This window comes from Pelophylax lessonae (assembly GCF_965119305.1).
Source record: "Pelophylax lessonae genome assembly, chromosome: 3".
Taxonomy (NCBI): domain Eukaryota; kingdom Metazoa; phylum Chordata; class Amphibia; order Anura; family Ranidae; genus Pelophylax; species Pelophylax lessonae.
Genome location: NC_138770.1, coordinates 91,922,260 through 91,949,739, shown reverse-complemented (window position 1 = coordinate 91,949,739; position 27,480 = coordinate 91,922,260). Strand labels below are relative to the sequence as shown.

General features: G+C 39.9%; 1 protein-coding gene across 6 annotated transcripts in view; it reads right to left on the bottom strand.

The window, feature by feature from the left end:
• Nucleotides 1–27,480, bottom strand: part of TFAP2B (transcription factor AP-2 beta) — an 87,647-nt gene that overhangs the window by 3,735 nt on the left and 56,432 nt on the right. For 3 of the 6 annotated variants that reach the window (XM_082249627.1, XM_082249628.1, XM_082249629.1), the window contains exons 4-7: nucleotides 16,234–16,453; nucleotides 15,435–15,494; nucleotides 14,574–14,692; nucleotides 5,977–6,118 (exon numbers count right to left, since the gene is read on the bottom strand). In XM_082249627.1, coding sequence (XP_082105753.1) covers nucleotides 5,977–6,118; nucleotides 14,574–14,692; nucleotides 15,435–15,494; nucleotides 16,234–16,453 — 541 coding nt within the window. The remainder of the gene's footprint in view (nucleotides 1–5,976; nucleotides 6,119–14,573; nucleotides 14,693–15,434; nucleotides 15,495–16,233; nucleotides 16,454–27,480) is intronic. The other 3 variants (XM_082249630.1, XM_082249631.1, XM_082249632.1) reach the window with 1 other exon arrangement.

The window sequence follows — 27,480 nt, the reverse complement described above, 5'->3', positions numbered from 1 at the left end:
CCGGCCCACTTAAAGCACTGCCCCTATGTCAATGTGTCTGAGATTTATTAAAACTGGAGTATGCAAGATCTGGTGCAGCTTTGCGTAGAAACCAATCAGCTTCCATGTTTTATTGTCAAAGCTTTTTTGAACAAGCTAAAATTAGAAGCTGATTGGCTACCATGCACAGCTGCACCAGATCGTAAGTGCTCCAGTTTTAGTGCATCTCCCCCTATGGGACTCAGTAGTAACATAGGGAGTCGGAGGTAGGAATCACAGCATGCTCCAGAGGACAGAGTTATTCAACACTTCTGTAAGTGGCAAATGTTGAAGACTTTGCTAAAGTCTTTGCTGCAATGCTGGAAGGGAGTGAATGCCTCTGGGGAATGAGTGAGCATAACAGCACTGGTATTACAGGAAACAGCTATTTCAAGTTTTTATAGAGAAATTGGACTAGCCATTATTGACTTATTTTTCACACTAAATACCCAAGAATTGCCACCCTGATATTAGCTTTGCCACCTAACAGGCTACTTGTCTGGAACATTTATTAAGAACATGAGTTTTTGCAGACCTTACTGGCAGCATGCTTGGCATACATTAGTAAATATATTGGCAAGTCACAATCTGAAGCTCTTAACATGGCAATGCTGAATGCAGTGATTGTAGAAAGTGAAGTACCCAGCAGAAACCCATCAAAAATAAAACCATACTGATGTGAATGGAGCAAACGGACCTCAGATTAGTTACTTGTCTTCAATGCTACAGATCACTAAACAAAAACATACCTCTTTAAAGCAGGGGTTGGAGATTTGCTATGTAACTACAGGAAATGTGCCTGTGACAATCACAGTGTGTGTAATCTTTCAGCTTGTATTATGCAGATTGCTCAGTTATATTCAATAATGTGGTTAGTTTTGTTCCCAGCAATATGTGGTTTGTCTCCACCCAGAAAAAGCTGTTTTTACAGACTGGGCAACTCACACTTCAAACAGCTATAAACCATAAAAATGTATTATTCTTTTTTTCCCGGAGGTTGCCTTATTAGACAATGCTCCAAGAGATTATCTTGTAGACCACTCTCATTCTAAAGACTGTCTTGTAAATGACAAAGACCCCAATTCTGCCAAAGACTACTTTCTTAAACCGCTCTGCCTTGTAGATTGCCACGTTCCCAGATACTGCCTTGTAGACTGCCATGGTCTCAGATTCTGCCTTATAGACATCCAATCTTAGATAGACTGCCTTGCAGGCTGCAATGCTCTCAAAAATGCCTTGTAGACTGCCTTATTCCAAGATACTTCACTGTTCAACTGATATGCTTCAAAATACGGCTTTCCAAAGATTGCCCTGCAGGCTGCCTTGTTCACATAGACTGCCTTGCAAATTGCCAAGCTCCCAAAGAAGACTTTTTAGACTGCATGCTCCCACAATAATTGTGTACATTGTTAATGCCTCCAGAGACTGAATTGTAGACTGCCATTTTCCAAAAGACATCCATGTAGATTGGAATGCATCCAGAGCTTTGTAGACCATGAAGCTGCTGGAGATTTCCTTTCAGAATGCGATTTTTCTTAGAAACTGTCTTGTAGACCATCATGCATCCAGAGTCTGCTTTGTAGACAGACAAGCTTTCAGAGGCTGTCTTTTAGACTAGCATGCTCTCAAAGAATGCCTTGCAGACTACCATATTTTCAGAGACTTGCTTAAACCATCAAGTCTAAAAGACTGCCCTGCAGACTGTCTTGTTCCCAGACATTTAATTGTTAGACTAATTTTCTTCAAAAGACTGCTTTGCAGCCTTTCTATAGATTGACTTGTAGGCTGTCTTGACTTCCATGTAGACTGCCATGCTCCCAGAGTCTGCCTTGTAGACATCCAAGCTTAGAGAGACAGCCTTGTAGGCTGCCATGCTCTCAAAAACTGCCTTGTAGACTGCCTTATTCCAAGATGCTTTACTGTTAAACTGATATGCTTCAAAAGACAGCTTTCCAAAGATTGCCTTGTTCCCATAGACTGCCTTGCAAATTGCCATGCTCCCAGAGAAGGCTTTTTTATACTGCATGCTCCCACAATTGTTTTGTAGATTGGTAATGTTTCCAGAGGCTGACTTGTAGACTGCCATGTTCCTAGAGACATTCTTGTAGATTGGCATGCTTCAAGGGCTTTGTAGACCATGGTGCTGATAGAGATTTCCTTTCAGAATGTGATCTTCCCAGAAACTGCCTTGTAGACTACCATGCAACCAGAGTCTGCTTTGTAGACAGACAAGCTTCCAGAGGCTGCCTTTTAGACTGCCATGCTTTCAAATAAAGCCTTGCAGACTAACATGTTTTCAGAGACCTTCTTATAGACCATCAAGTCTAAAAGACTGCCTTGTTCCCAGATACTTCATTGTTAGACTGATTTGCTTCAAAAGACTGGTCTGTAGCCTTTTTTTCATGGATTGCCTTTTAGGCTGCCTTGACTTCCATGTAGAGTGTCGTGCTTCCAGAGATTGCTTTGTAGACTGCATTACTCCCCTTATTGCTTGGAAAACAGTTGATGCTTCCAGAAACTGCCTTGTAGACTGCCATGTTTCTAAAGATGTCCTTTTAGATTGCCATGCTTCCAAAGCCTTGTAGACTGTGATACTCCTGGAGATTTCTATACAGAATGTGATTTTCCCAGAGACTGCCTTGTATATTGTCATGTACCCAGGGATTGCCTTGCAGCCCAGCACCATCTCAAAGACTGCCTTATAGTCTGCCATGGTCAAAGAGAATGCCATGTTGCCCTAAACTGCCTTATAGACTGCCACACTCCCACAATCTTCCTTTTAGACTTCCATGGTTCCAGAGAATGCCTTGTAGACCCATGCTCCCACATATGCACCTACTGGACAATCAGCACCCACAGAGACTACTGCAGAGTGCACACACAAAGAAACATACATACACAAGGATCCTGCATGGTGATGGTATGAGATCTGACTAATATAATTTTTACGAAGTGCTAAGAATGCCCGGGAATGCCGAAATCTGGGCCCATCACTTCTCTCTGCACATTTTAATGAAAACTCCATCATATTACTGAGGAGTTGCATAATTTTTACCTAACCTCATCTAGTGGCTCATATTAATCCAAACTTTCCTTTTTACATGTTCCAAGACACACCTGCATGATATTCCTTTCCGTATATACTCTATATTCACACTATTCTGATTCACCATTTTCTAAAGTCTGAACCCATACTGGTCTGACCTCCAATGCTGTACCAGCTAAAAAAAAAAATCATATTAACTCTGAACTACTTTCACCAAAAAGGGCAAGTATTGTTATCATGAAAGCAATTTACATTTTCCGTATATATTGCATGGGTCATCACATGTGTGATCTTAAAAAATGCCCACTTTATCATTCCCCAAACTGAGGAACTTTAATAGAGAAAATGTCGAGAGAAGGAATTGTTTTCCACTGGGATGACACAGCTTGACATTACTGGGCTTGGTGCCCAGAAATTTCAAACACTGTTTATAAATATAAACTTTTATTTTTTTAATCTAGAAATTATTTGGTGGTATAAAGGCAAATAAGATATTGTATTTTCCACATCCTGCTTATCATATTCCTGTGTAGTCGAGCCCCATTGACCTACTGTATAACATCGCATCTTGTGATCCAGCGAGAGTTCCTCATCCTTAAATCCCAAATGAAGTTTTAGTTTAAATCAGCTAAATACATTCCAGGTGCATAAAAAAGCTATTCAAAGTCTTACAGTTTGCTTTCATTGGAAAGAAGTCACAGCCTGAGTAGAAAAGCCTGTCCCCTGCCAATGTTCTGCAGAGAAGACCCTGGCTCTCTGTGTGGAGGGAGGGATCCAACACTCCCTCGGTTCAGTCAAACGAATTTCTCTGCAATCAAGAAAGCTTCCTGGTGATTGGAGAGCTCTAGCTCTGACTCAGCATGGGATGTGCTGGACCTCTTCAGCAAAATCACTGCTTCCACTCAGGGAGCAAGCGCCCTTTTCTACAGCATGGTGGCAAGGTAGAGACTTTTCTGCTCGTGCTGTGGCTGCTTTTCAAAGAAAATGAACTGTACACTTTCAATTAAAGTCAACTATATGGCTTTACACACCTATTGTATTGATGCAACCTAAAATTTATTTAGCTGATTGAAGCTGAAAGCTATGTTGGGCTTAACACACACAACGTGACAACTATGTGCAAGAATCAGAAACTAATAGCAACTAAAATGAAAGATCATTGATTGCTATGGGTAAAGCCCCGTACACACGCAACGATTACAAATCGTCCGACTTTTGTCCAGAGTGTTTTTTTGTTGGTTGGAATGTGCCTAGACTGCACACGAATTTTCTCGCCCAACAAAAATCTACTTCAGAAGTGATGTCATGTGTTGGTTTGCTTTCTTTGTGTTCTTTCTTCTCTGAGCATGCCCAGACTTGCTCATAAGATTTTTCCCTGTTGAAATCTGTACTGACTGCACGAAAATCGGTCGTGTTTTGACGGCCAACAAAAATTTTATAGCATGCACACCCGATTTTTTTTGGCCGAAAAGTCGGAGTCGGTTGTCGGAAGCATCATACTAACAAGCCGAAAATCGGCAGATCGGACGTTGGATGAAAATTCCCTGCCAATTTTCGGCGCGTGTGTACGGGGCTTTATTGTACCTTGCAGATGGAAACTAAACTTTCCACCGCCTTATGACCAAGATGGTGGAAAGAGACAGTTGTGAAGTAAATAACATTTCTCTCCAATCTCCTGATACTGATATCTGCATCTATACACCTATTTCCTACACAGGAGTAGTTTCTGGTGAGTTGTCGGTGATAATCCTTTAACCATCTTTGGGCCAAAAACGAATTCTGTGCTGGTGCATAAATGCAGGCAGGGGGCGCACAACCTCCAGAACCCAGAAATTGACCGGAGAATAACCTTTCACAGTCAGAGCTGCTGATAAAATGATCACAACCATTGTAGATGGAGTATCAATTCTTCAAAGACTTGAGATATTAGTAAGCCAGCTTCATACAAAGGTGCTGCATTCTGGTTCCACTCTGGCTAGTGGTACTATGGATCATCTTCTCTGAAAATGTTATTGTTGTGGCACATAGTGCTTCTGTACCTGCTCAGCCAGTAGAAGCTTTATCTAGTGGTCCTACCTCTCTATGCCTTAACCTATCTGCCCTGCCAACATGTTGGAGCCTCCATATGACCAACACCAGTCTATAAAAAAGGAATTATGTAGTGAGATGGGCAGAATAACGTCAAGAATAAGATAATAAATAGTAATGCAAGAATATATCAACCACGTACAAGGCTGTTTCTGGGCCCAGAAGAGTCAGCCAATCATCTACAGTGTTGGTTGGTGGAGGCACCAGGGAAAGAAAATAGCAACCTTAAATTTAGTAGTTTATGATACTGCACCGAACCATTTGTGAGATGTATAGTATACTCAATATGTGTTAGTTTAACTCAAGTTTGCTTTAGGGCCATACCTCACTAGCAATCTTGTCGATTAGTGGCGACAATCCAGCAACTGGATCATGAACCACACTATCTATCCCCCACTGGCTGAACTGGTGAAATGTCACACATGGCAAGAGAAAGTCTGCTGCAATTATCCTGTGAGGAAGGCACACCTTAGGAGCAGGTATGTCCCCTTTATGATCCTGTCGCTGACGAGTTGCCACCAGTGACTGATGTGACATTTCATATCATCCACCTATCAGCCTTGCCCACAGATCCAACTGTTTCTTCCAATTTGCATTGCTTCTTGGTAGAAAAAACTGGATTGAGGAGGATTACAGTAGAAGATTGGCATAGAGTGCAACAAAAAGGTTCAGCTCTTGTAGGCAAACTAGACTTCATAACATGGAAATTATATCATTGTATAAATCTTACTCTCCTCCTTTATTCTATTTTTAGAATAGTAATCACCCATTGACAAACATACATGTAGGATCAATGATCTGAGTTTGCAGAGTCAGTTACTCACTTTGTGGCCAGCAGCATGTTCTTTCTGGAGTGCAGATCGGTCGGGTCTGTGTGCTGTCTGTTCAAGTATTCGGACACCGCCTTGGCTGGAAATTCTGTTTCACAGATGTAACCAAAATCCCGGGCAAGATGGACAGCTTCACCTGCACAGAAAGAATGTGTATGGTCAGAACTGTCACATTTGGGTGTTTGCCCCAAATGTAGGCCCACAATGACAGCCGAGGGCAAAAACAGGCAGCATTAAAAAAGGAACAATTTTTTATTTATTTTTTTAATTCCTTTATGTTGATACTTATGAGAAATCACAGTGTCAGGCATAGAGGTGACTGACAGTAATTACAAGATTTTCTGTAAATCAAGTCACCTGCACACATCCCTTCCTATCATATGAATCCTTTACTATGGTAGCCAATGAAAATTCTGTAAATACAGCATCCTGTCTTAAATTTCGGTTTCATTATTTTATGATCAGAAAACATGATTGCTGCTCCTCTTCGTTTGCTGCCAACATTCCTGGTATTTTTAAAGCCTGCCCGTGGAAAATACAGAGTTGAATGTGGTCATATACAAATTAAATTTAGGGGGTGAGTCTTTGGCAGACGTGTGCACTTATGCCAAAAAGACAGTTCAAGTCTCCATAGGAAGGTCTTCTTCCTCTATAGATTTATCTAGCTGTGTTTAGAAAATGTTCAGAAGCAAAACTTATCAGCAAATTGAATGTTTATGTATTTTATATATTTGCCATAGGGTACAATAGGCAAACAAAAAAAGAAAGTGATACTATTGTTATGGCCTTGTGGGGGGAAAGGAGACACATATTATTGTAATAAATCTTTTCAATTTAATGTTAGCTTGAAGAAGTCAATGGGGTGTTTTAAGTGTATATAAAGCCCATTTTTTTTATTTATTTATTTTCATTTTCGATCCAGTATATTAGGAATAGAACCTTGGATTTTTTGGTTTTAATTGCTGTCTATATCCCTACTAGATTCAACCTATCTATTTGTCCTGGTGACCTGAAAGTGAAGGTAAATCCAAATGATTGAGATGTTATTAGAGAACAGTAATAAAGAGGAAATCTATCATTGGTGACACTTATCCTGGTGACAACTGTCAAGAGATTTAGCTCTCTTTTGAAAAACATCCTCTTACTTCCTGTTGGGTCAACTGGACGGAAGTAAAAGGAAATATCTTAAATGGGACAAAGATGGCAAAAAAACTGCATTGAGATTTAACCCTACTCTACTTAATCCAAAACCAGAAAAAAAAAAATACTTTGGGGTTTATTTACTAAAACTGGAGAGTGCAAAATCTGGAGCAGATCTGCATAGAAACCAATCAGCTTCCAGGTTTTATTGTCAAAGCTTAATTGAACAAGCTGAAATTAGAAGTTGATTGGCATCGCTGCTGGCGGTGTAATAGCGCAGAAGGGACCATGTTACACATTTTTTGGTCAGAAGTCCGTAGGATTACGCAGATATTCACCGAACATGCAATCCCAAATGACCCAGCCTTTTTTTTGTTAAATGTCTCGGATTTACTGGTGTCGGTTTTCCAAAAAGGTATTATTAGTCATTATTAGTCATCTCCTCAGTGCGGCTAAGTCTTGTATACCCTTATACTGGAAGCAGATGTCCCCCCCTTCGGTGGCAAGTTGGGTGCGTAAAGTGGAAGCCATCAGTAAGATGGAGGATCTGGTCTGGTCCTCAAAACACCAGTATGAGAATTACGTATTAATATTGGGGAGGTGGGAAAGGTATTTATTAACCGAGGAAGGGTCCGCTTTATTAAGCGGTTAGAGCAACGTATAGGTTTGTAGCTAGTTACCTCCATGGAGGCCCCGCTGGCGGGGGGGTCTGGGGGGCTCTCCCCTCCCCCTTTTTTTTCCTTCCCTCCCTTTTTTTTTTTACTTTATAAATAAGGGGCATTTTTTTCTTCACGATAAATATATGAATATAAGACTGCGTATGTATAAAAATGTATGAAATTATTTATATATTTTTTTTGTTATGCAGTATTTTTAATTCCCAGCCTTAATAATAATAATAAAAATAAAAAAAACAAAGAAGTTGGTTGGCTACCATTCATAACTATACCAGATTTTGCACTCTCTAGTTTTAGTAAATGAACCCCTTTATATGCACTTTAAGCACTTGTCTCCACTCATAGAAATAAACAGTAATAACCAAAAGATTGGTGTGATTACTGCTGCCATTAAAACTATTGTAACCAGTCGTAGCTGTAGAGACAGTATAGTGCAATATACAGGTATAGTTTAATTTTTATTGTCTCTGGAAGTCACAAGGTGAAAGCTGACTGACAGGAAGAAACAAGCGCATGTTCTCTTTAAAAGGCGAAGCAGAGGAAAAAAAAAAAACAATAATTAGGCTTAATATAATTCTAACTGGCACATTCTCTGTTAGCTGTGCTATCAGGTTTCTGGCCTGGAGCATCAAACTCTTCTTCAAACTTGCAAGAATGTGACTCCGGCACACAAGAAAGCTGGGAGGTAGCTAGGGGTGGTGAGAAGTCAGCGTCGGATGGGATTCTCTCAGAATTATTTTTTGTAGGTAACCCGGGGGAATTGGATGAGTTTCAATATTTTTCGGCAGGGTCCTTGTGTGATCAGGATTCGTTTTTCTTTATTGAAGAGAGAAAACTCAAGGCAAGACAGGGGGGACCAACGGCCAAGAGTTTTAACCAGTAGACAAGGCCAGATTTATATTTCCTGTCCCCCTGGGCCAACCTTTTTTTGCCACTTCCCTCTACACCCAATGGACTGGCTATTTCTTATTAGTAAACTAATAATAAGATCAGAAGTCATATTCACATAAAGCCATTGTTGACCACTACTTGAAAATGTTAGTGGCTTTCTAGGGCCTCAGTACTTTCTGAGTCAGTGATCTTGAAAAAGGCAAACAGCTAGTAAAGTCAGATCACCAGACTTACATATATGTTTAAAAGTACAGTATGTGGAATTCCGATCATCACACCCCTATGAGCTGGTTGGACATCCCGATATAAAACCATTGGGCATTAATATGGTGTTTGCATCTATAATAACTTCCACTCTTCCGGAAAAGCTTTTCAGAAGATCTTGGAGTGCGTGGAAATTTTTCGTTCAGCCAAAAGAACATTTGTGAGGTCAGGTACTGATGTTAGATGAGAAGATCTGGCTCACCAGTGGCCATTCAATTCATCATACAGGTGTTCATTAGGGCTGAGGTCTGGGCTCTGAGCAAGCCTCTGGAGTTTCTCCACACTAGATTCATCAAACCCTGCCATTACGGAGCTGGCTTGGTACACAGTGGAATATAGAAGAGTCTTCCTCAAACTGTAACCACAAAGGTTGGGAGCTCAGTTTATAACTGGAATTTGAATGTTCTCCCTGTGCCTGCATGGGTTTCCTCCAGGTATTCCTTTTCCTCCCACACTCCAAAAACATGCTAGTAGGTTAATTGACCCCTGTCCAAATTGGCCCTAGTATGACCTTAGATTGTTAGCTCCTTGAGGGCAGGGACCGATGTGAATATAAAATAAAAATATGTAAATTACTGCATAAATTGATGGCACTATATACAGTAAGTACCTGTAATAAATAAATAAAAACAAAAAATGTCTTTGTATGCTGCAGTAATAACAGTACCCTTCGCTGGAAACACCTGAACTCAAAGGGCACAGTACAGCACAGAGATTTCCTACTCTGTAACAGCTTTTGTGCAACAGCCAACCACATTGAAACTCAAGTGAACAAATCTCTTATTTAAAAAAAAAAATAATAATAATTATACAAATGATAATATAATATAATATAATATAGCATAATATAGTTTAATATCATATAATATATTATAATATAATATAATATAATATAATATAATATAACATAACATAATATAATATAACATAATATAATATAACATAACATAATATAATATAATATAATATTATTTTGTTATAGAAAGATTAAAACATTTAACATTAAAACATTATACCCATCAACTTGCATGGTTTTAAAAATTAAATGATCTTCATAGCTCATTGTGGGACAGATTGTGGTTGATTTAATAACAAAGTGGGTAAGCTTCCGCTTAGCTTAGTTAGTATGGATGAGTGCAGTAGATCATGTGAAAATTGATAAATTAACAAATTTGAAACACTCACTTTCAGTCACTGAACTGGTCAAAAAATGTAAAAATATTGCTCTTTTTTTTCCTTATATTAGGATGGTGTGTTTTTGATGCATGCTTTTAGAGTGATGTGCTTTATTTAAGTTAGGTGTTCATTGTATATTTTTTTATATGCGATTTTTGTTGTAAAAAAAATATAAAATAAGGCCTTTGATGGCACAAGAACAAGACCAAAATAGCTTCTGTAACCCTCAGAAATCAACTAAAGCTCAAAAACACCAAAAAACTAATTTTAGTCTTGCGATTTTATTTTGCCAAAATGGCTACATTTTGAAAAAAGTTTCTTTTTTTTTTTTGAGATTTTGGGACAATGAAAACTCACAAATTGACTCATCCTTTGAGTTCACTTCAGTCATCCAATCATGTGCACAGCACAATCCTGTTGTTTCTAAACCCCTGAACATAATTGGGTGTTGCAAATGAAAATTGCTTTACTGTATTTTTTAAACTAAGCAAACATTTCATTTTTTAAGTGGACACTTTGCTCCTTAAGTAAATCATCCTTCCTTGCCTTTTGGTTTAGTTGGGTAATGGTTACCCTATGTCAACTGTCAGCATGACTTGATTCATATACACCTCCTAGAGATTATCATCTCTTCCACCCAGCCTGGGCCAGTTTATGTTTATATTGTGTGTTCTATGTCTTTGCTAAATATGAATGTATGAACCAATAATTATAATAGTCCTTGCCAGTCACTAGAGACAGACAGATGACTGGTAATTACAGGCATTTACCTCGCATTAGCACATGTCAGGCCTCCGGATTATCATTGAGCATACTGTAAGTGGATGATGATTAGTATAAATTGTCCCTGTACTCTAACGACATCTATATTTCCTATTTAGCCCGGCTGTAATTGTTCCTGTAGGGAGTGTCTGGTTACACGTAGTTTAGAGTGCTGCATGGCTGATATCAATCTAGAGGAAGAAGGCAATCCTCGTGTTATGTGTACAATGTGTGTGGCCGCAAGTGGAGCATATCAGATAAAACTGTGAACGCGGAGCGCCAGACAATTTTTTTTTTAGTTTGTTATAAAGTGGGGACGTGTTTTTTTTCTTTTTTCCCCAAAGCTTTATTGAAACATTTTTTTATGATACACTTAGTCACATGAATCACAAATTGTTATTTGGCTTCGTAAGCAAACCAAAAAATTTTAGCTGGTTTGTCATACAATTTTATATTCGTGCATAGACCTTTTCATCCCCATACCTTCAACTATTAAAATAAATAGCAAAGCAAAAAAAAAAGAAAAAAGAGAAAATAAAAAGAAGAGGAAAAAAAAGAAAAAAGAAGAGAAAGTAAAAGAGGAAAGAAAGAGAGGGGGAGACTTACTGACTTTCTTTACGGTTCCCTATATTCATATTTGGTGAGAAACTAGACCACAGGTACAGTCTCAAGATATCTGAGATGCTGAAGTCTTTCCAAGCCCCCATTTAGCTATGAATTTTGGGTATTTCTCCTGTAGGCTCGCTGCCAATTCCTCCATACCAGGGCTGGCCCAAGACATTGTGCTGCCTGGGTCCAAGAAAAAAACGCTGCCCCCCCCCCCCCAAAAAAAAAAATCACGCCCAGCAAAAGGCCCCCACATCCATTATTTTATATAAATATAACATTTAGAAAATATTATATATTATATATACTGTTATCTTCTTCCATAACTCACCACCGGACCGGCCCACCAAACACCCACTGTCTGTCCTCAGTCCTCCTGTCACTCCTGTGTATGCCGCGGCCACCGCCATAGAAGATCCAGCCTGCCCTGTGTGAGATGGAGTGCGCTGATGTCTGACGTCATTGCGCACACCACGATCACATGAGGGACATCCCTCGGAGGAGACACTCTGCCTCCTCATATTCTTTGCACTACGGACGGCAGTATCAGATGGGGAAATGCTGCCCATACCATGCTGCAAACTGAGGATGCACAAAATGGCTGGAAAAAAGTCTTGGGAGTCAATTTGCCACCCCTCTCCACCCCTCTCCAAGTTCTGCCTGGGTCCAATGGACCAAGCGGGACCCATATTATGTCTATGGGCCCTGCTCCATAGACATAATATCATTTATTTTGGACACCCATTCTTTAATACTGGGAATGACACTAGAATTCCAATGGCCGGGTATGATGGCCCTGGCTGCAGCAAAGATAAAGTATGTTAGACCCTTCTTGGCCATCTGTGGTGATCCCGGAAAGATAGAAATTAAGGCCAATTCTGGTAGTTCAGGTAGACTTTTGCCTGCAATATGTGCTGGAAGCTGAAATACAGCCTTCCAGTACGGTCTCAGGTACGGACGTGTAAAAACTCTAGGACCCCCACAAGGATGATTTCCCCTTACTCCCCCTTTCCCCCACTGCTCTCTACTCTATCCAAAGTGCAAAGAAAAAAAATTGTAGAATTTTTTTTAAACAATTGTGTCAAAATGGGATTTTGCTAAGAAATATACTTATCCTAAAATGTTGTTTACATTTATTTATTTATTTATATATAGAATTATGATTAAAAGATACTGTATGCATTCAATAAAATTATATTTTTGAGTGGATAAGAGGTATGCTGAAACAATTTCATCATTTTTTCCCCAACAAAAAGAGCTTTCTTTTGGTGGTATTTAATAATTTCTGTTTTTTTTTTTTATTTTTGGCTAAGCAAACAAAAAAAAGAGCAACATTTTTGAAAAAAAAAAAAAAAAAATGTTTTCTTAGTTTCTGTTATAACAATTATTCTCCTTCACTGCTGTGCACTGATGAGGTTGCACTGATGGGCACTAATAGACGGCACTGATAGGCACTGATGAGGCAGCATTGATGGGCACTGATAGGCAGTTCTGATGAGTCGGCACTGTTGGGCACTTATGAGGAGGCACTAGTGAGGCTGCACTGATATGCGATGCGGATGAGCACTAATAGGCAGCACTGGTGGGCACTGATGAGTTGGCACTGTTGGGCACTTATAAAGAGGCACGAGTGAGGCTGCACTAATAAGCTGCACTGATGGGCACTGATAGGCAGCACTGGTGGGCACTTTTGAGGAGGGACTGGTGGGCACCTATGAGGAGGCACTAATGAGGCTGGAATTTAAATTGGTATCAGCCCCTGTACAGCAGGGCTCAGAAAGGGGGGGGGGAGTTGTGCTTCAGGGCAAGACTAATGCTGATAGGTGGAGATAGTAGAGTGACAGGGTGGTAGGCTCTTTATTCTATTGTGTCTTAACCTTTACTGTCCATCCACAGATTGAATGAGGGTGAGGACAAGACCCATAAGTGAAAGTGAAAGTGAAACTGTAGCAGAAAAAGACCAGGTCCTATCACCTGCCAGACAGTGCTGTGTGGCAGAGATGTGTAAAACCTCAGAAAAGGATGAACAGAGACATGAATCCCATGGCAGGTACAACAGCTCCCGCATATGTGTTTCATCTATTGTATGAATTGGCTGTGTGCCTGGAGTTCAGATTTAATCTGTTTTCTCTGCCATAAAGTGTGGAGTGGTTTTCACAGACCATTTAACAGGGTCATTATTAGAAATGTACTTCCTGGGATCTGTGCTATGTAATTTCCTCACTTTCTGCATCACCAATCACATTAAAACATCCAAGGTAATTTGGGATCTGATTGGGAGCTGTCAGAAATGAGTGAATTGGGGAGGTTTATTTGGGCTAATAAATTAGATTTTGGTGAAATTTCTCCACTTTGGCAAAATGCTTTGGAGCCAATGCAGAAAGCAAAATGATGGTGTTTTTTGGTGGGTTTTAAAAGGGGTTTAAATGACTCCAGAGGTTTACAAAAGCTCCTTTTATTTATCCTAGAACCATTCCTGTGCCAACTAAGGGCCTCTAATTAGCCTTTTACTTTAAAGTGGATCTTCACCCTCTCCATCCCCACCTCCCTACCGCTGCCAGAATAGGGATTTTTTTATGGCTGATTTTTTTTTTCACCCCTCCACCCCTGCTAGACGAATTTCATGCAAGGTACTCCCTTTGAAGCAATATATGCCTCCTGGGATATGTGATGTGCATATCCCAGGAGGCATATATTGCTTCATTTAAAAAGGAGGAGGGGCACAGAGACGATCGGGAGGAAGAACCACCGCTATACACCGCTGGGACACATCGCTGGATCCCGGTGACAAGGTAAGTAACCCTGCTTACAGGATCCAGCAATGCTTCTGGCGGTACCCCGAGTGTGGCTCGGGGTTACCGCTTTTGGCTCTGAAATTTAACCCCGAGCCACGCTCGGGAATACCGCTAAAAAGGTTAAGGAGCTTAGATTGTAAGCTCCTTGAGGGCAGGGACTGATGTGAATGTACAATATATATATAAAGTGCTGCGCAAATTGTTTAGCCCTGTGAAAAAATACATGTATTAATCAATCTTTAAATACTGGCAGGGAGGCTTCTATTGGATGTGTCCTCACCTTCCACCAGGGAGGTCAATAAAGTGACGTTGGCAGCTTTGCGTCTTCCTGCTGGTAAATTCAAACCAATCTTTTCCAATCTCTCCCTCAAAGATCTTCCACCGTTTTTCGATTTCGCTCTGTAATGGAACACAATGAAATGACATTTAGGATTATCTGTGAAAGCAACAGATCACATGGAACGTGCACAAGAAAATACTTTAATAATACCTTAAAATGCAGTACATGATTCAGTACAAGATATGGCATAGACGTGAATATTCGCAACTGTGGATCAACTCCCATCATGTCTAGCCAGCCAGATTTAGGTTGTGTGACATGGCACCAGACACTGACCAGAGGGGGGTATTGTAAATTTAATGGGAGGGTATGCTATATAAGAGCTGCTATACAGAGGACATCGAAAGGCATATTATTGATTGCCTTCTAATGCCTCCCTGTGATGGCATCTGTGGGTACTTTTAATTCCATAATCACTGTACAGAAAAAATATTTAAGCATTATAGACGGAGCCTGCGTGGGCACACTGGGACTTCTGCTTTAAAGCTGAAATGGGCACATAACCCCCATGCATTCCTACAAGGGACCATGATGGAGCAGAATTTCAACTCCATCCAAAATTTATATTTCATCACCAGCAGCTAAAATAACCCACCAGCCCACCTTCCTGTGATATAAGACCCATTGCTTGTCTTGCCTGTATGATCATGCATCAGTACATAGACTGGACATGTAGCTAGCGCTGGCCATACACTAACTTTTTTTTTTCATACGGTAGACCATTTGACCCGAATGTGGTAATTGATTGATTGGAAGTCTGAAACGATTTTTCACTGGAGCACAAATGGTAAATTCACCTACCTGATCATTTCAGAATCAATCGATTGTTCCATACACCCCTTTTGAAAGTTCCCACCTTTTCTGAAAGACAAACACCGGACTTATTTGGGTTGATTTACTAAAGCCGTAGAGACTATTCACTTAGAAAAGTGAACATTACCTGAGCTTACTACATGAGGTGAACCTGTGTTGACTATGAGTACCCAATCACATGCAAGGTTAAAGCTTCACCTTATTTACTAAGCTCAGTGAACATTCAATATGCTAAGTCAAAGGTCTCTACTCCGTTAGTAAATTAACCCTATCAACTCTTTCCTATTAGTAATACTAGTGAAAAGTCCCAGGTGACAACCCTACCAAAAAAGGGACAACCCTACCAAAAAGGGGGCAACCCTACCAAAAAGGGATAACCCTACCAAAAAGGGGACAACCCTACCAAAAAGGGACAACCCTACCAAAAAGGGGACAACCCTACCAAAAAGGGACAACCCTACCAAAAAAGTGACAACCCTATCAAAAAGGGGACAACCCTATCAAAAAGAGGACAACCCTAACCCACATTGGACTGCTTTCATCTGCAACCAGAAAATCAATGAAAAGCAAAGGAAATGGTAGGGGGATGGCTAGAATTCTAGAATTGGTCAGAACATTTTAACAATGTGTATGGCCAGCCTAAGATTTCGCCAGCAGGTGACATAATCAATCTCCTCCTATGTACTGGATGTGTGCTGGATTCCCCATGTAGGTCACATCTACAATGTTCCCAATGTGAAGGTGAGCGGCATTAACCCTCTCCTCCCCTGGTCCCCCCTAGACTCACCTCCTCAGCACCCCTCCCAGCAGAGAGGCATTCAGACACTCCGGAGGGGACAGGCGACGCTGCACCTCCCCCACTGTCACTTTGTATTTGGATGTGGAGCTGAGCAAGGACAGGCGGCCCGGCACCGAGCAGAACACTTCCCCGGCGTTCACCGTCACCCCTCCCAGGAAGCCATCCTTGTTCATCATCAGCGAGGTGACAGACTTAGGGGGCACAGGGACTGTGGAGACACAGGGGGACACACAAGCTCAATGACATGCTGCAATACACCACACAGGCTTCATATGTATGTTAGAACATAACTCCTACATTTAATAGATAGAAGAAAGAAAGATAAAGTAATGAGATGAATAGAAAGTGACAACATTTAGAGAGACTAAAAAAAAAACATAAACTAATAGAGTGATGGAGAAATACAGGTGGATAGATAGATAGATAGATAGATAGATAGATAGATAGATAGATAGATAGATAGATAGATAGATAGATAGATAGATAGATAGATAGATAGATAGATAGATAGATAGATAGATAGATAGATAGATAGATAGATAGATAGATAGATAGATAGATAGATAGATAGATAGATAGATAGATAGATAGATAGATAGGTGAATAATATACTGAATGGAAAAAAGCAAAAGATAGATAGATAGATAGATAGATAGATAGATAGATAGATAGATAGATAGATAGATAGATAGATAGATAGATAGATAGATAGATAGATAGATAGATAGATAGATAGATAGATAGATAGATAGATAGATAGATAGATAGATATCATCAATAGATAGGTGAATAATATACTCAATGAAAAAGCAAAATATAGATAGATAGATAGATAGATAGATAGATAGATAGATAGATAGATAGATAGATAGATAGATAGATAGATAGATAGATAGATAGATAGATAGATAGATAGATATCATCGATAGATAGGTGAATAATATACTCAATGGAAAAAAGCTAAATATAGATAGATAGATAGATAGATAGATAGATAGATAGATAGATAGATAGATAGATAGATAGATAGATAGATAGATAGATAGATAGATCGATCGATAGATAGATAGATAGATAGATAGATGAATAATATACTCAATGAAAAAGCAAAATATAGATAGATAGATAGATAGATAGATAGATAGATAGATAGATAGATAGATATCATCGATAGATAGGTGAATAATATACTCAATGGAAAAAAGCAAAATATAGATAGATAGATAGATAGATAGATAGATAGATAGATAGATAGATAGATAGATAGATAGATAGATAGATAGATAGATAGATAGATAGATAGATAGATAGATAGATAGATATCATAGATAGATAGATAGATAGATAGATAGATAGATAGATAGATAGATAGATAGATAGATAGATAGATAGATAGATAGATAGATAGATAGATAGATAGATAGATAGATAGATAGATAGATATCATTGATAGATAGGTAAATAATAGACACAATGGAAAAAAGCAAAACATAGATAGATAGATAGATAGATAGATAGATAGATAGATAGATAGATAGATAGATAGATAGATAGATAGATAGATAGATAGATAGATATTGATCATCGGTAGATAGGTAAATAATGTACACAATGGAAAAAAAAATCTAGATAGATAGATAGATGATAGTAAACAGAAATATTAGACAATATTAGATAATTTCATCATCAATAATATTTTCATACAAGTAAATGAAGGAAATAAAAATTAAACACTGTAAAAATGTTAAACTGTTGCCACTAGATAAAAGTGTTATCATCTCTCATTTGATGTATAATATTGCATTGGCTACTAATAAGCTGTCATTATTGATCCTCCATGCGTTCTCATATAGGTCCCTGAACAGGGGAGCATCCAGGCAGAGAAGAGAAGAGTGGGTCCTGCAAGGCACTCTGGGAATTCTGGTCTTTTTTTTAAACTCTGATAATGAATAGATTAAAAAATGCTAGAGCAGGTTATAACAATTATTTATGTCATTTAAGGAATAATTTTAATATGTAGTTCTTATTTCTTAATTATTATTAATATTTCTTCTTCTTAATATTATTATTAGTATTATTATTATTATTACTATTATTATTGTCATGATTTAATATGTAGTTCTTATTTCTTAATTATAATATATTCTTGTCTTTGTAAATGTTGTGTGAATTTAATGCTACTACTTGTTTTTATTTGCCATTTTTATATTATTACTATTATATAAAATATATTATTGCTCCTTATAATATAGTTTTTTTTTCTTTTGAAACACGTATTTAATGCTTGTAATGGTTTTATTATGCCATTTATATTTATTATTACTATTATCAATATTATAAATTATTATTATTATTATTATAATTATTATTATTATTATTATTATTATTTATTATAATGTATTCTTGTCTGTTGAAACATGTATATTTAGGCTCCATGTACACGGGACATTGTAAATGGCCGTTTAGGACTCAGTTGGGCGTTTTTTTTCAGAAGCCCCTGAAACCATCTACATGTTATCTTATCTGTCCATGTACACCAGGTCCTTTACAGTCATTTGCAGGCAGTTGAGTTCAGGGACGTTTTTTGGAAAGCAATTATTTGCTTTCGAATGTGTGTTTCCCGGCGTTTCAAACGCAAAAACGCGACCGAACGCGATGACCTGCGTTTAGCGTTCGCGTTTTTCCATCTTAAAGGGGAATCATTTTTTTGACCTCTAGGAACGGTTCTAAACGCAAACGCCCGCTAAACGCGCTAACGGACGTTTCAAACATCCTAAAAATTCCAGCATTCAAAGGGACTTTTAACAACGTCCCGTGTACATGGAGCCTAAATTGCTGTGCTTGTTTTAGTATGCATTGCTTTATTATTATTATTATTATTATTATTATTATTATTATTATTATTATTATTATTATTATTATTATTATTATCATCATCATTGTTATTATTATTATTTAAAATATTTTATTTATTTATTTGTTTGTTTATTTATTTATTATAATATATTGTTGTCTTTGAAAAAGTTGTGTGTATCAAGATTTTCAATATCACTCTGTATGACTGTGTATCGCCCTCTAGGAAATGATAATGTTACATAAATCAACAATAATATTAATCATTTATAATGGTGATAGTAATAACAACAAATGAGATGTTAGCAAACTACAGAAGAGCCCTGGGGCCATCCTAAAAAAAATGTAACCACAATTTGGAGTTTCATAGTCAGATTTCAGAGTAATCAGAGCTGAGATTTTGGAAATATAGGAGGGGTTTTGTCTCTTTTTGTCCTGTATACAGATTAGTCTGATTTGCTAAAAATAACTTCACAAATTCAGAAATCACAATTCATAAATTCATAAAATCGTAAAGAAATTGCATGCACAGGTGCGTTGAAAAATCAATGATTCGCCATTTGTCAAATTTGTCAGATTCAGCTTGCACATTCATTTTGCTGATCTGTAATATTGATGATATAATAATGTACATAGAGGTAGACGCAGAGGGTGTTGGAGGGTTAAATGGGATTGTCTGAATGGCAGTGTTTCTCTTGGCTGGTGGGTGCAGTACTTGTTGGCAGGTGATACTCTCCTTGGTATTTAATGAAATACAGTGAGGAGGAGCAGAAGTCACCAGAGTACACAGAGAAAGGGGCAAGCTGTGCCATTTGAGGACTCGCTATTGCCTTGTCTACTCTGGGAAAAAGAACACGGAGTGGGTGGCAATGGGTATACAAAGGGTTATAGATTGCAGCTAGGTGGTGTTGTTACTGGTGTGAACTGCTTATACAATGGTCAAAGCGAGTTCACATGCTGGGCATGGTCATCCAAATAATGGAAGTTTATACAATGCAGAGTGTACAGAATACGCTTCTTCCTTTACCATATCTGTATTTCATTTGTGAAATAAATATGAACTTACTGCTACATTTATCATCTAAAAGTATTTGAAATATGGAAAAACACAATATAGGTTGAGTTATTAACCTCCCTGGCGGTATGATTCTTTCGGATTTTAGGTGCTGAAAGCGGTACCATTATTTTGCATGTAAATCTTAAGGACGAGCAGCCCAAACCAACTATTTACATATTTTTTTTTTTTACTGTGCGTTCTTCTTTATAACATCTCGGGTACGATAAAGTTTAAAACACAAAATCATAAATTTTTATATAATAAAAAACTATAAATAAGTTAAAGTATGTATGTATGTATATATATATATATATATATACGTATATATATATATATATATGTACATATATATATATATATATATATATATATATATATACACGTATATATGTATATATATATATATATATATATATATATATATGTATATATATATATATATATATATATATACGTGTATATATATATATACATATATACGTATATATATATATATATATATATATATATATACGTATATATTTATATATATATATATATGTACATATATATACATATATATATATATACATATATATATATATATATATATATATATATATATATATACGTATATATATACATAAAAAGTACAGTAAAACTGCAGGAAAGGGCACTGGGGGGGGCAATGTAATGTGAATTTATTTTATTTTGAATGGTATCAGTGTGTTTGGTGTGTTTTAACATTTGAATTTGCCGCCGGTTCCACCCCCCTGCGAACGTCACGTCGCAGGAGATGGAAGCCGGGGCACGGAGAGGATCGGGAGGAAGATCCGCCGCCGCACACCGCTCGCATACATCACTGGATCCCGGTGACAAGGTAAGTAACCTCTTTTACAGGATCCAGCAATGCTTCTGGCGGTACCCCGAGTGAGGCTCGGGGTTACCGATTTTGGCTCTGAAATGTAACCCCGAGCCACGCTTGGGAATACCGCTAAGAAGGTTATAGGGCCATTTACATTTTTTGTGGTGCGTTAACACGGGCGCTTTAATGCTTGTTATGTTGCGTGTTAACATGTGATGTGTTAAGGCAGCCTTACTTTACTTCCTTTTTGCATCACAGAATTGGGTGTGATAGGGTGTGTAGTTCAACCACACTGGACCACACCTCCCTCATTACAATACTATCTTTCAACCACATTCTTTACAATCTGATTGTACAATGTCATTTAGATCTCCCATCAGCTATGTAGTACAAGGGCCTGTCTGATTTGATACAAATTAAATGGATTGGTCAAGTGCACCATTCTTTTCCATAGTTATGGTAAATCTAAAGCAAATTGTACAGAGATTGTACAATCAGATTGCATGCAGTGTATGGCCATCTTCATACAAGTATATAGGAGGGAGTGGACGGAGACAACCCAAGTTCACTCATCCATGTCTTTAGGAACCTTGCTTTGTGCACTGGTCCAAATCATTTGGTGGAAGGGGGATTATCATGTGGGGTTGTTTTTCAGGGGTTGGGCTTGGCCCCTTAGTTCCAGTGAAGGGAACTCTTAACCACTTGCCGACCGCCGCAAGTACATATACTGCGGCGGTCAGCCCCTCACAGGCAGAGTGACGTATCGGTACGTCACTAGCCTGTGAGGCTCTGGGGAGCTCCCGCTCCCGCGCGGTCACGGACCCCCCCCCCCCCCCGCGCGTGTGACCGGCGGACCCGATGTCCGCCGGTCACTCAGCGATCGTCGGTGGAGAGGGAGAAAGGCAGGCGGCTAATGTAAACAAGCCGCCTGTCATTCTCCCCTGTGTAGAAACACTGATCATACGGTTCTACTATGTAGGACCATTGATCATTGTTCCTACAGCTCAAGCCACAGCCAATCACAGTTAGAATCACGCCCCTAGGAACACACACAGCCCCTCCCTCTCAAATAAAGTTAACCCATTCACTGCCAGTGTAATTTTACAGTAACAGTGCATATATATATAGCACTGATTACTGTAGAAATGCCACTGGTAACCCCAAAAGTGTCAAAAATGTCAGTCAAGGGTCCGATCTGTCCGCCCCAATGTCGCAGTCCCGCAAAAAAAATCGCAGATCGCCGCCATTACGCGTTAAAAAAAAACAACAAAAATTACAAAAATCTTTCCCTTTGTTAGTAAACGCGATAACTTTTGCGCAAACCAATCAAAATACACTTTTTGCGATTTTTTTTACCAAACATATGTAGCATAAAACAAATTGGCTGAAAATGTTAAAAAATTTAGATTTTTGCATTTTTTTGGGGGGGAATTTCATGATAAAAAATGTGAAAAATATTGTTATTTTTGCAAAATTGACGCTCTTTTTTTGTTTATAGCGCATGATCAAAAAATCGCACAGGTGATCAAATACCACCAAAAGAAAGCTCTGTTTGTGGGAAAAAAAGGACGTCAAATTCATTTAGGTACAGCGTCGCACGACCGCGCAATTGTCCGTTAAAATCACACAGTGCTGAATCGCAAAATACCCCCTGGTCTTTCAGCAGCCAAATCCTCCGGGGCTTAAGTGGTTAAGGCATCAGCATACCAAGACATTTTGGACAATTTCATGCTCCCAACTTTGTGGGAACAGTTTGAGGATGGACTCTACCTGTTCCAACATGACTGCTCACCCGTGCACAAAGCAAAGTCCATAAAGACATGGATGAGCAAATTTGGGATGGAGGAACTTGACTGTCCTGACCACAAACCGATAGAACACCTTTGGGATGAATTGGAGTGGAGACTGTGAGCCAGGCCTTCTTGTCCAACATCAGTGCCTGACCTACAATGCGCTTCTGGAAGAATGGTCAATCATTCCCATAGACACACTCCTAAACCTTGTGGACAGCCTTCCCAGAAGAGTTGAAGCTGTTATAGCTGCAAAGGGTGGACCAACTCAATATTGAACCCTACAGACTAAGACTGGGATGCCATTAAAGTTCATGTGCGTGTAAAGGCAGGTGTCCCAATACTTTTGGTAATATAGTGTGTGTATCATCTTTAAAATGTCTTTATCTGATTAGGATCTCAGTCTGTATAGTGGGAGTGCATGGGACAGACCCAGAAATGGTCAAGCCCTGGATGACATAATAGCTGGTCTCCCATTGCAAGTTGGTTGTGTTGACAACTGGCTTTATATAGTAAGTTTAATGGCCATAATTAAATTGTTAACTAGCAGAGATGTATAGTAACTAAGTAGAACTACTTCACTACTGTACTTAAGTATGGAAATGCGGTATCTGTACTTTACTAGAGTAGAATTTTTTTCTCCTACTTCCACTTTTACTTCACTACATTTTTTCAATGATTTCAATACTTCTACTCCGATAATTTTTTTTTGTGCTGCATAGTTACTCGTTACTATTATAAAAATTACCACTGCCAGAACAGTAGATGGCAGGTTTCATGAAGCTCAAAACATGTGTATTATCAGCGCATACGAAAATAAAAGCTACTGTATGTATAAATAAAAGCTGCATTTGAACATCGGGTCCGCCGGTCACACGCACTGACTTGTTAGGGAACGAGCCGGGGCGGGCGCGCGCCTCAGCGGGTGTGCGCTCGCCCGCTATTGGCTCACAAGCCGGTGACAAGCTAGTGACGTACTGGTACGTCACTTTGCCTGGCCCGGGCTGACCGCCGCAGTATATGTACTTGCGGCGGTCGACAAAGTCCAGAATAAATGGCAACTTTGGCTACTCCATAGAAACAGTGGAGGATTGATGTAGCTAACCAGGGACAAGAAGGGTGTTTTTTTTTTTTTCAGGATTACCAGGTAAAAATGAAGAAAAAAAAGCCTGAGAAAAAGAAAACTAATGCAGCCACCACATCTAATGATATATACCACTAGATTAAATATTTTACTCTTTTTGCCCTGTTATTACAGAGGAGGTTGTTGAACTTTTCCCTATCACCCACCTAACCACCAGCCCTCCTGGACCCCATTCTACAAACAACTACTCCAGTCTCCCTCTTTCTCAATTTTACACTCTCTATCTCACAGTTCTTCAGTCTTTCCATCTCTACTGACATCTTCACCCCCCCCCCCCCCCCTGTAAAACATGAACTGGTCATCCCATACTTAAAAAAACCCTCATTGGACTCCACCAGTGTGAACAGCTTAACATCCATCTCCGTCTTCTTATTTACTTCAAAACTTCTATAGCAGTGATGGTGAACCTTGGCACACCAGATGTTTTGGAACTACATTTCCCATGATGCTCACTTACACTGCAGAGTGCATGAACATCATGGGAAATGTAGTTCCAAAACATCTGGGGTGCCAAGGCTCACCATCACTGGTCTATTGGCATTTAGTCTACAACTGTCTGAGCTGCTACCTCATTGAAAACAACCTTCTCAACACCTTACTGTCTGTTTTTTTGACTGAAACTATCCACAGAAACCGCCCTCCTAAAACTTACTACTGATTTACTAACTGATAAAAACAGTTGCCACTACTCCATACCCCCACTCTTAGACCTTTTTAATACAATTGCCCCCTGCTCATCCTTCAAAACTTCACTCCATTGGCCTCCAAGACTCTGCTCTTTCCGGTTTCCGTTCCTACCTATCTATCTTCAGTGTCACCTACAACTTTATTTCTTCCTCTTCCTCTTCTTCATCCTCTTCTTCTTCCTCTTCTTCATCCTCTTTCCATGGCCCCCCCCCCCCCCCCCCCATGGCCCTGTCCTCTGACCCCTTCTATTCTCTATCTTCACCTTCTCCCTTGATCCGCTGATAACCTCTCATGGCTTCCAATACCATCTCTCTGCTAACAACACCCAAATCTGTCTCTTTATTCCTCACCCTTCAGTTTCTTCTTGCATCGCTAATTTACTAACTGACATATCCGTGTGGATGTTACACCACTTACTAAAACTCAATCTTTGCAGAACTGGGCTTATAATTGTTCCCCTACCCCTTCCCCATGCCCAGTTCCCCACTTTACTGTTGAGATCAGTTGCAAAACCAGTCCCTCCCTTCATACCAGGTTACTATGTGTAATCCTGGACCTGGATTCCCTACTTTCGGCCCCACGTCTAATTACTATCCAATTATTGCTTCCTTCCTCTCTGTTATTAATGCACTCCCTCGACTGTTGTGGTCAAATCAGATCCATCCACCTTACCAAACACCAGGGCTTTTTTTCAGCAGGAATGTGGGGGAATGCAGTTCCGGCACCTCCAGCACCGAATGTATGTAACGGCAAGGGATTGGAGAGTCTATGCTGGCTACCAAGGGATCTACTGTTGTTGGAGGGGATATATTGTTACTAGGGAGGTCTATTGTTGCCCTGGGGAGTCCATTGTTGCCTGGGGGGGGGTTTATATGGCTGAGTAGTCAGTTGATGCTGGGGGGGATCTACTGTTATGGAAGAGGTCCATTCATACTGGCTACTTGGAGATCTGTTGTCGCTGCTAGGGGTCTATTGTTGCTGGGTGGATCTATTGTTGCTCGGTGGTTTTTTTTGTGGGGGGGGGGGGGCATTGTGGCTGGGGAGTCTATTGTTGTCAGGGCTCTATTGTTGTGGGGAGGGGGCCTATTGCTGCTGGGGGGTCTGTGGTTGCTGAGGGGGCAACTATTGTTGCTGCCTGCAGGGATCTATTTTAATGCTTTTCTTGTTATTGCTATCATACTCCACACGATTTACTTACCACAACAAAATAAGCTTGGCACTGTATTCTAAAGGGGACGGTCCTGGAAGGTGCTTAGCAGGTGAAACTAAATGACAGTGATTGAAGGTGGGTGGGGGGAGACAAGGGGTGACTTGGAGGGGGGGAGTTCCTGCACCTATTTTCTGAGAAAAAAAAGCCCTGCCAAACGCTTAGTGTCTTCCACCCCTCTCTACCGATTCCACCACTGGCTTCCACTTGCCCAAGGAATACAATGCCAACAACAACATATAAAACCAAGCACAAGCTACATCACCAACCATGTCTCAAAATATCACCCAAACCATCTTTTTTGCTCTTCCCAAGACCTTCAGCTTTCTAGCTACCTCGTCACCTCCCTCCACGGTCACCTCCAGAATTTCTCTAGTGCTTCTCCCATCCTCTGTAATGCCCTACTCAAACCAGCTATCACCTACTTTGTCTACCAGATCTCCGAAAACTCAACTCTTTAGGAAAGCCTAACCAGTCTACCTAATAATAAGACTTGTACTTTCTCCATCAACTCCTCCCTACAAAACTTATATTAATTTTTTTACGACTTGCCCCTTCCTCTTAGACTGTAAGTCCTCACAAGCAGGGCACTCCTAATCCTCTAGTCTTGAATTGTATTATAGAAGACACACGAAATTCAGCTGTTTCAGCAGGAACTGGCTAAATTGTGATCAATGTGTGGCCCTCTCTTTTCATCAGAAGCCAGTATAAAGCTGGCCATAGATGGTTCGAATCTCGGCTGGTTCAGCAGGGGCCAGCCGAAATTCCAACCATGTATGGGCAGGCTGATTGCACCTGAGTTAATTGGTCAAATAACTTGGGCACAACAAGCATGTCGGACTTTCCATCCGATTATTGCCAGCGTCTGTAGACACTAGCAATAATCACTGTGTGTTCTCCAAGCCTGGACAGCTCACAGTCCACCGGGAGAACATAATAGCTCCGCAGGAGGGATTCCCCCATCAACACTGATTTTGTTGATAGGGGAAATCAAGAGATTTTCTTCAACCACAGGTTGCATGGAGGTGGGAATCTGTGAGTTTATTTATTTAGCCCACTTGGTTGTACATAGCTGTACTGTCTTCCATATTGTAAATCGCTGCGCAAACTGTTGGAGGTAAATAAATCCTGTGTAATAATAATCATATTTGTTTTGGGTTTAACCACTTGCCGACTGCCGCAAGTAGATATACTGCGGCGGTCAGCCCCTCACAGGCAAAGTGACGTATGGGTACGTCACTAACCTGTGAGGCTCTGGGGAGCGAGCGCGCGCCACCGGAGGCGCGTTCCCGCGCGGTCACGGACCCCCCCCCCCCCCGCGCGTGTGACCGGCGGACCCGATGTCCGCCGGGCACTCGCGATCGTCCGTGACAGCGGGAGAAAGGCAGGCGGCTGATGTAAACAAAGCCACCTGTCATTCTCCCCTGTGTATGAACAGTGATCATATGGTTCTACTATGTATTCTACTATGTAGGACCGTTGATCACTGTTCCTACACTTCAAGCCACAGCCAATCACAGTAAGAATCACGCCCCTAGGGACACACATAACCCCTCCCTCTCAAATAAAGTTAACCCCTTCACTACCAGTGTCATTTTACAGTAACAGTGCATATGTATAGCACTGATTACTGTAGTAATGTCACTGCTAACC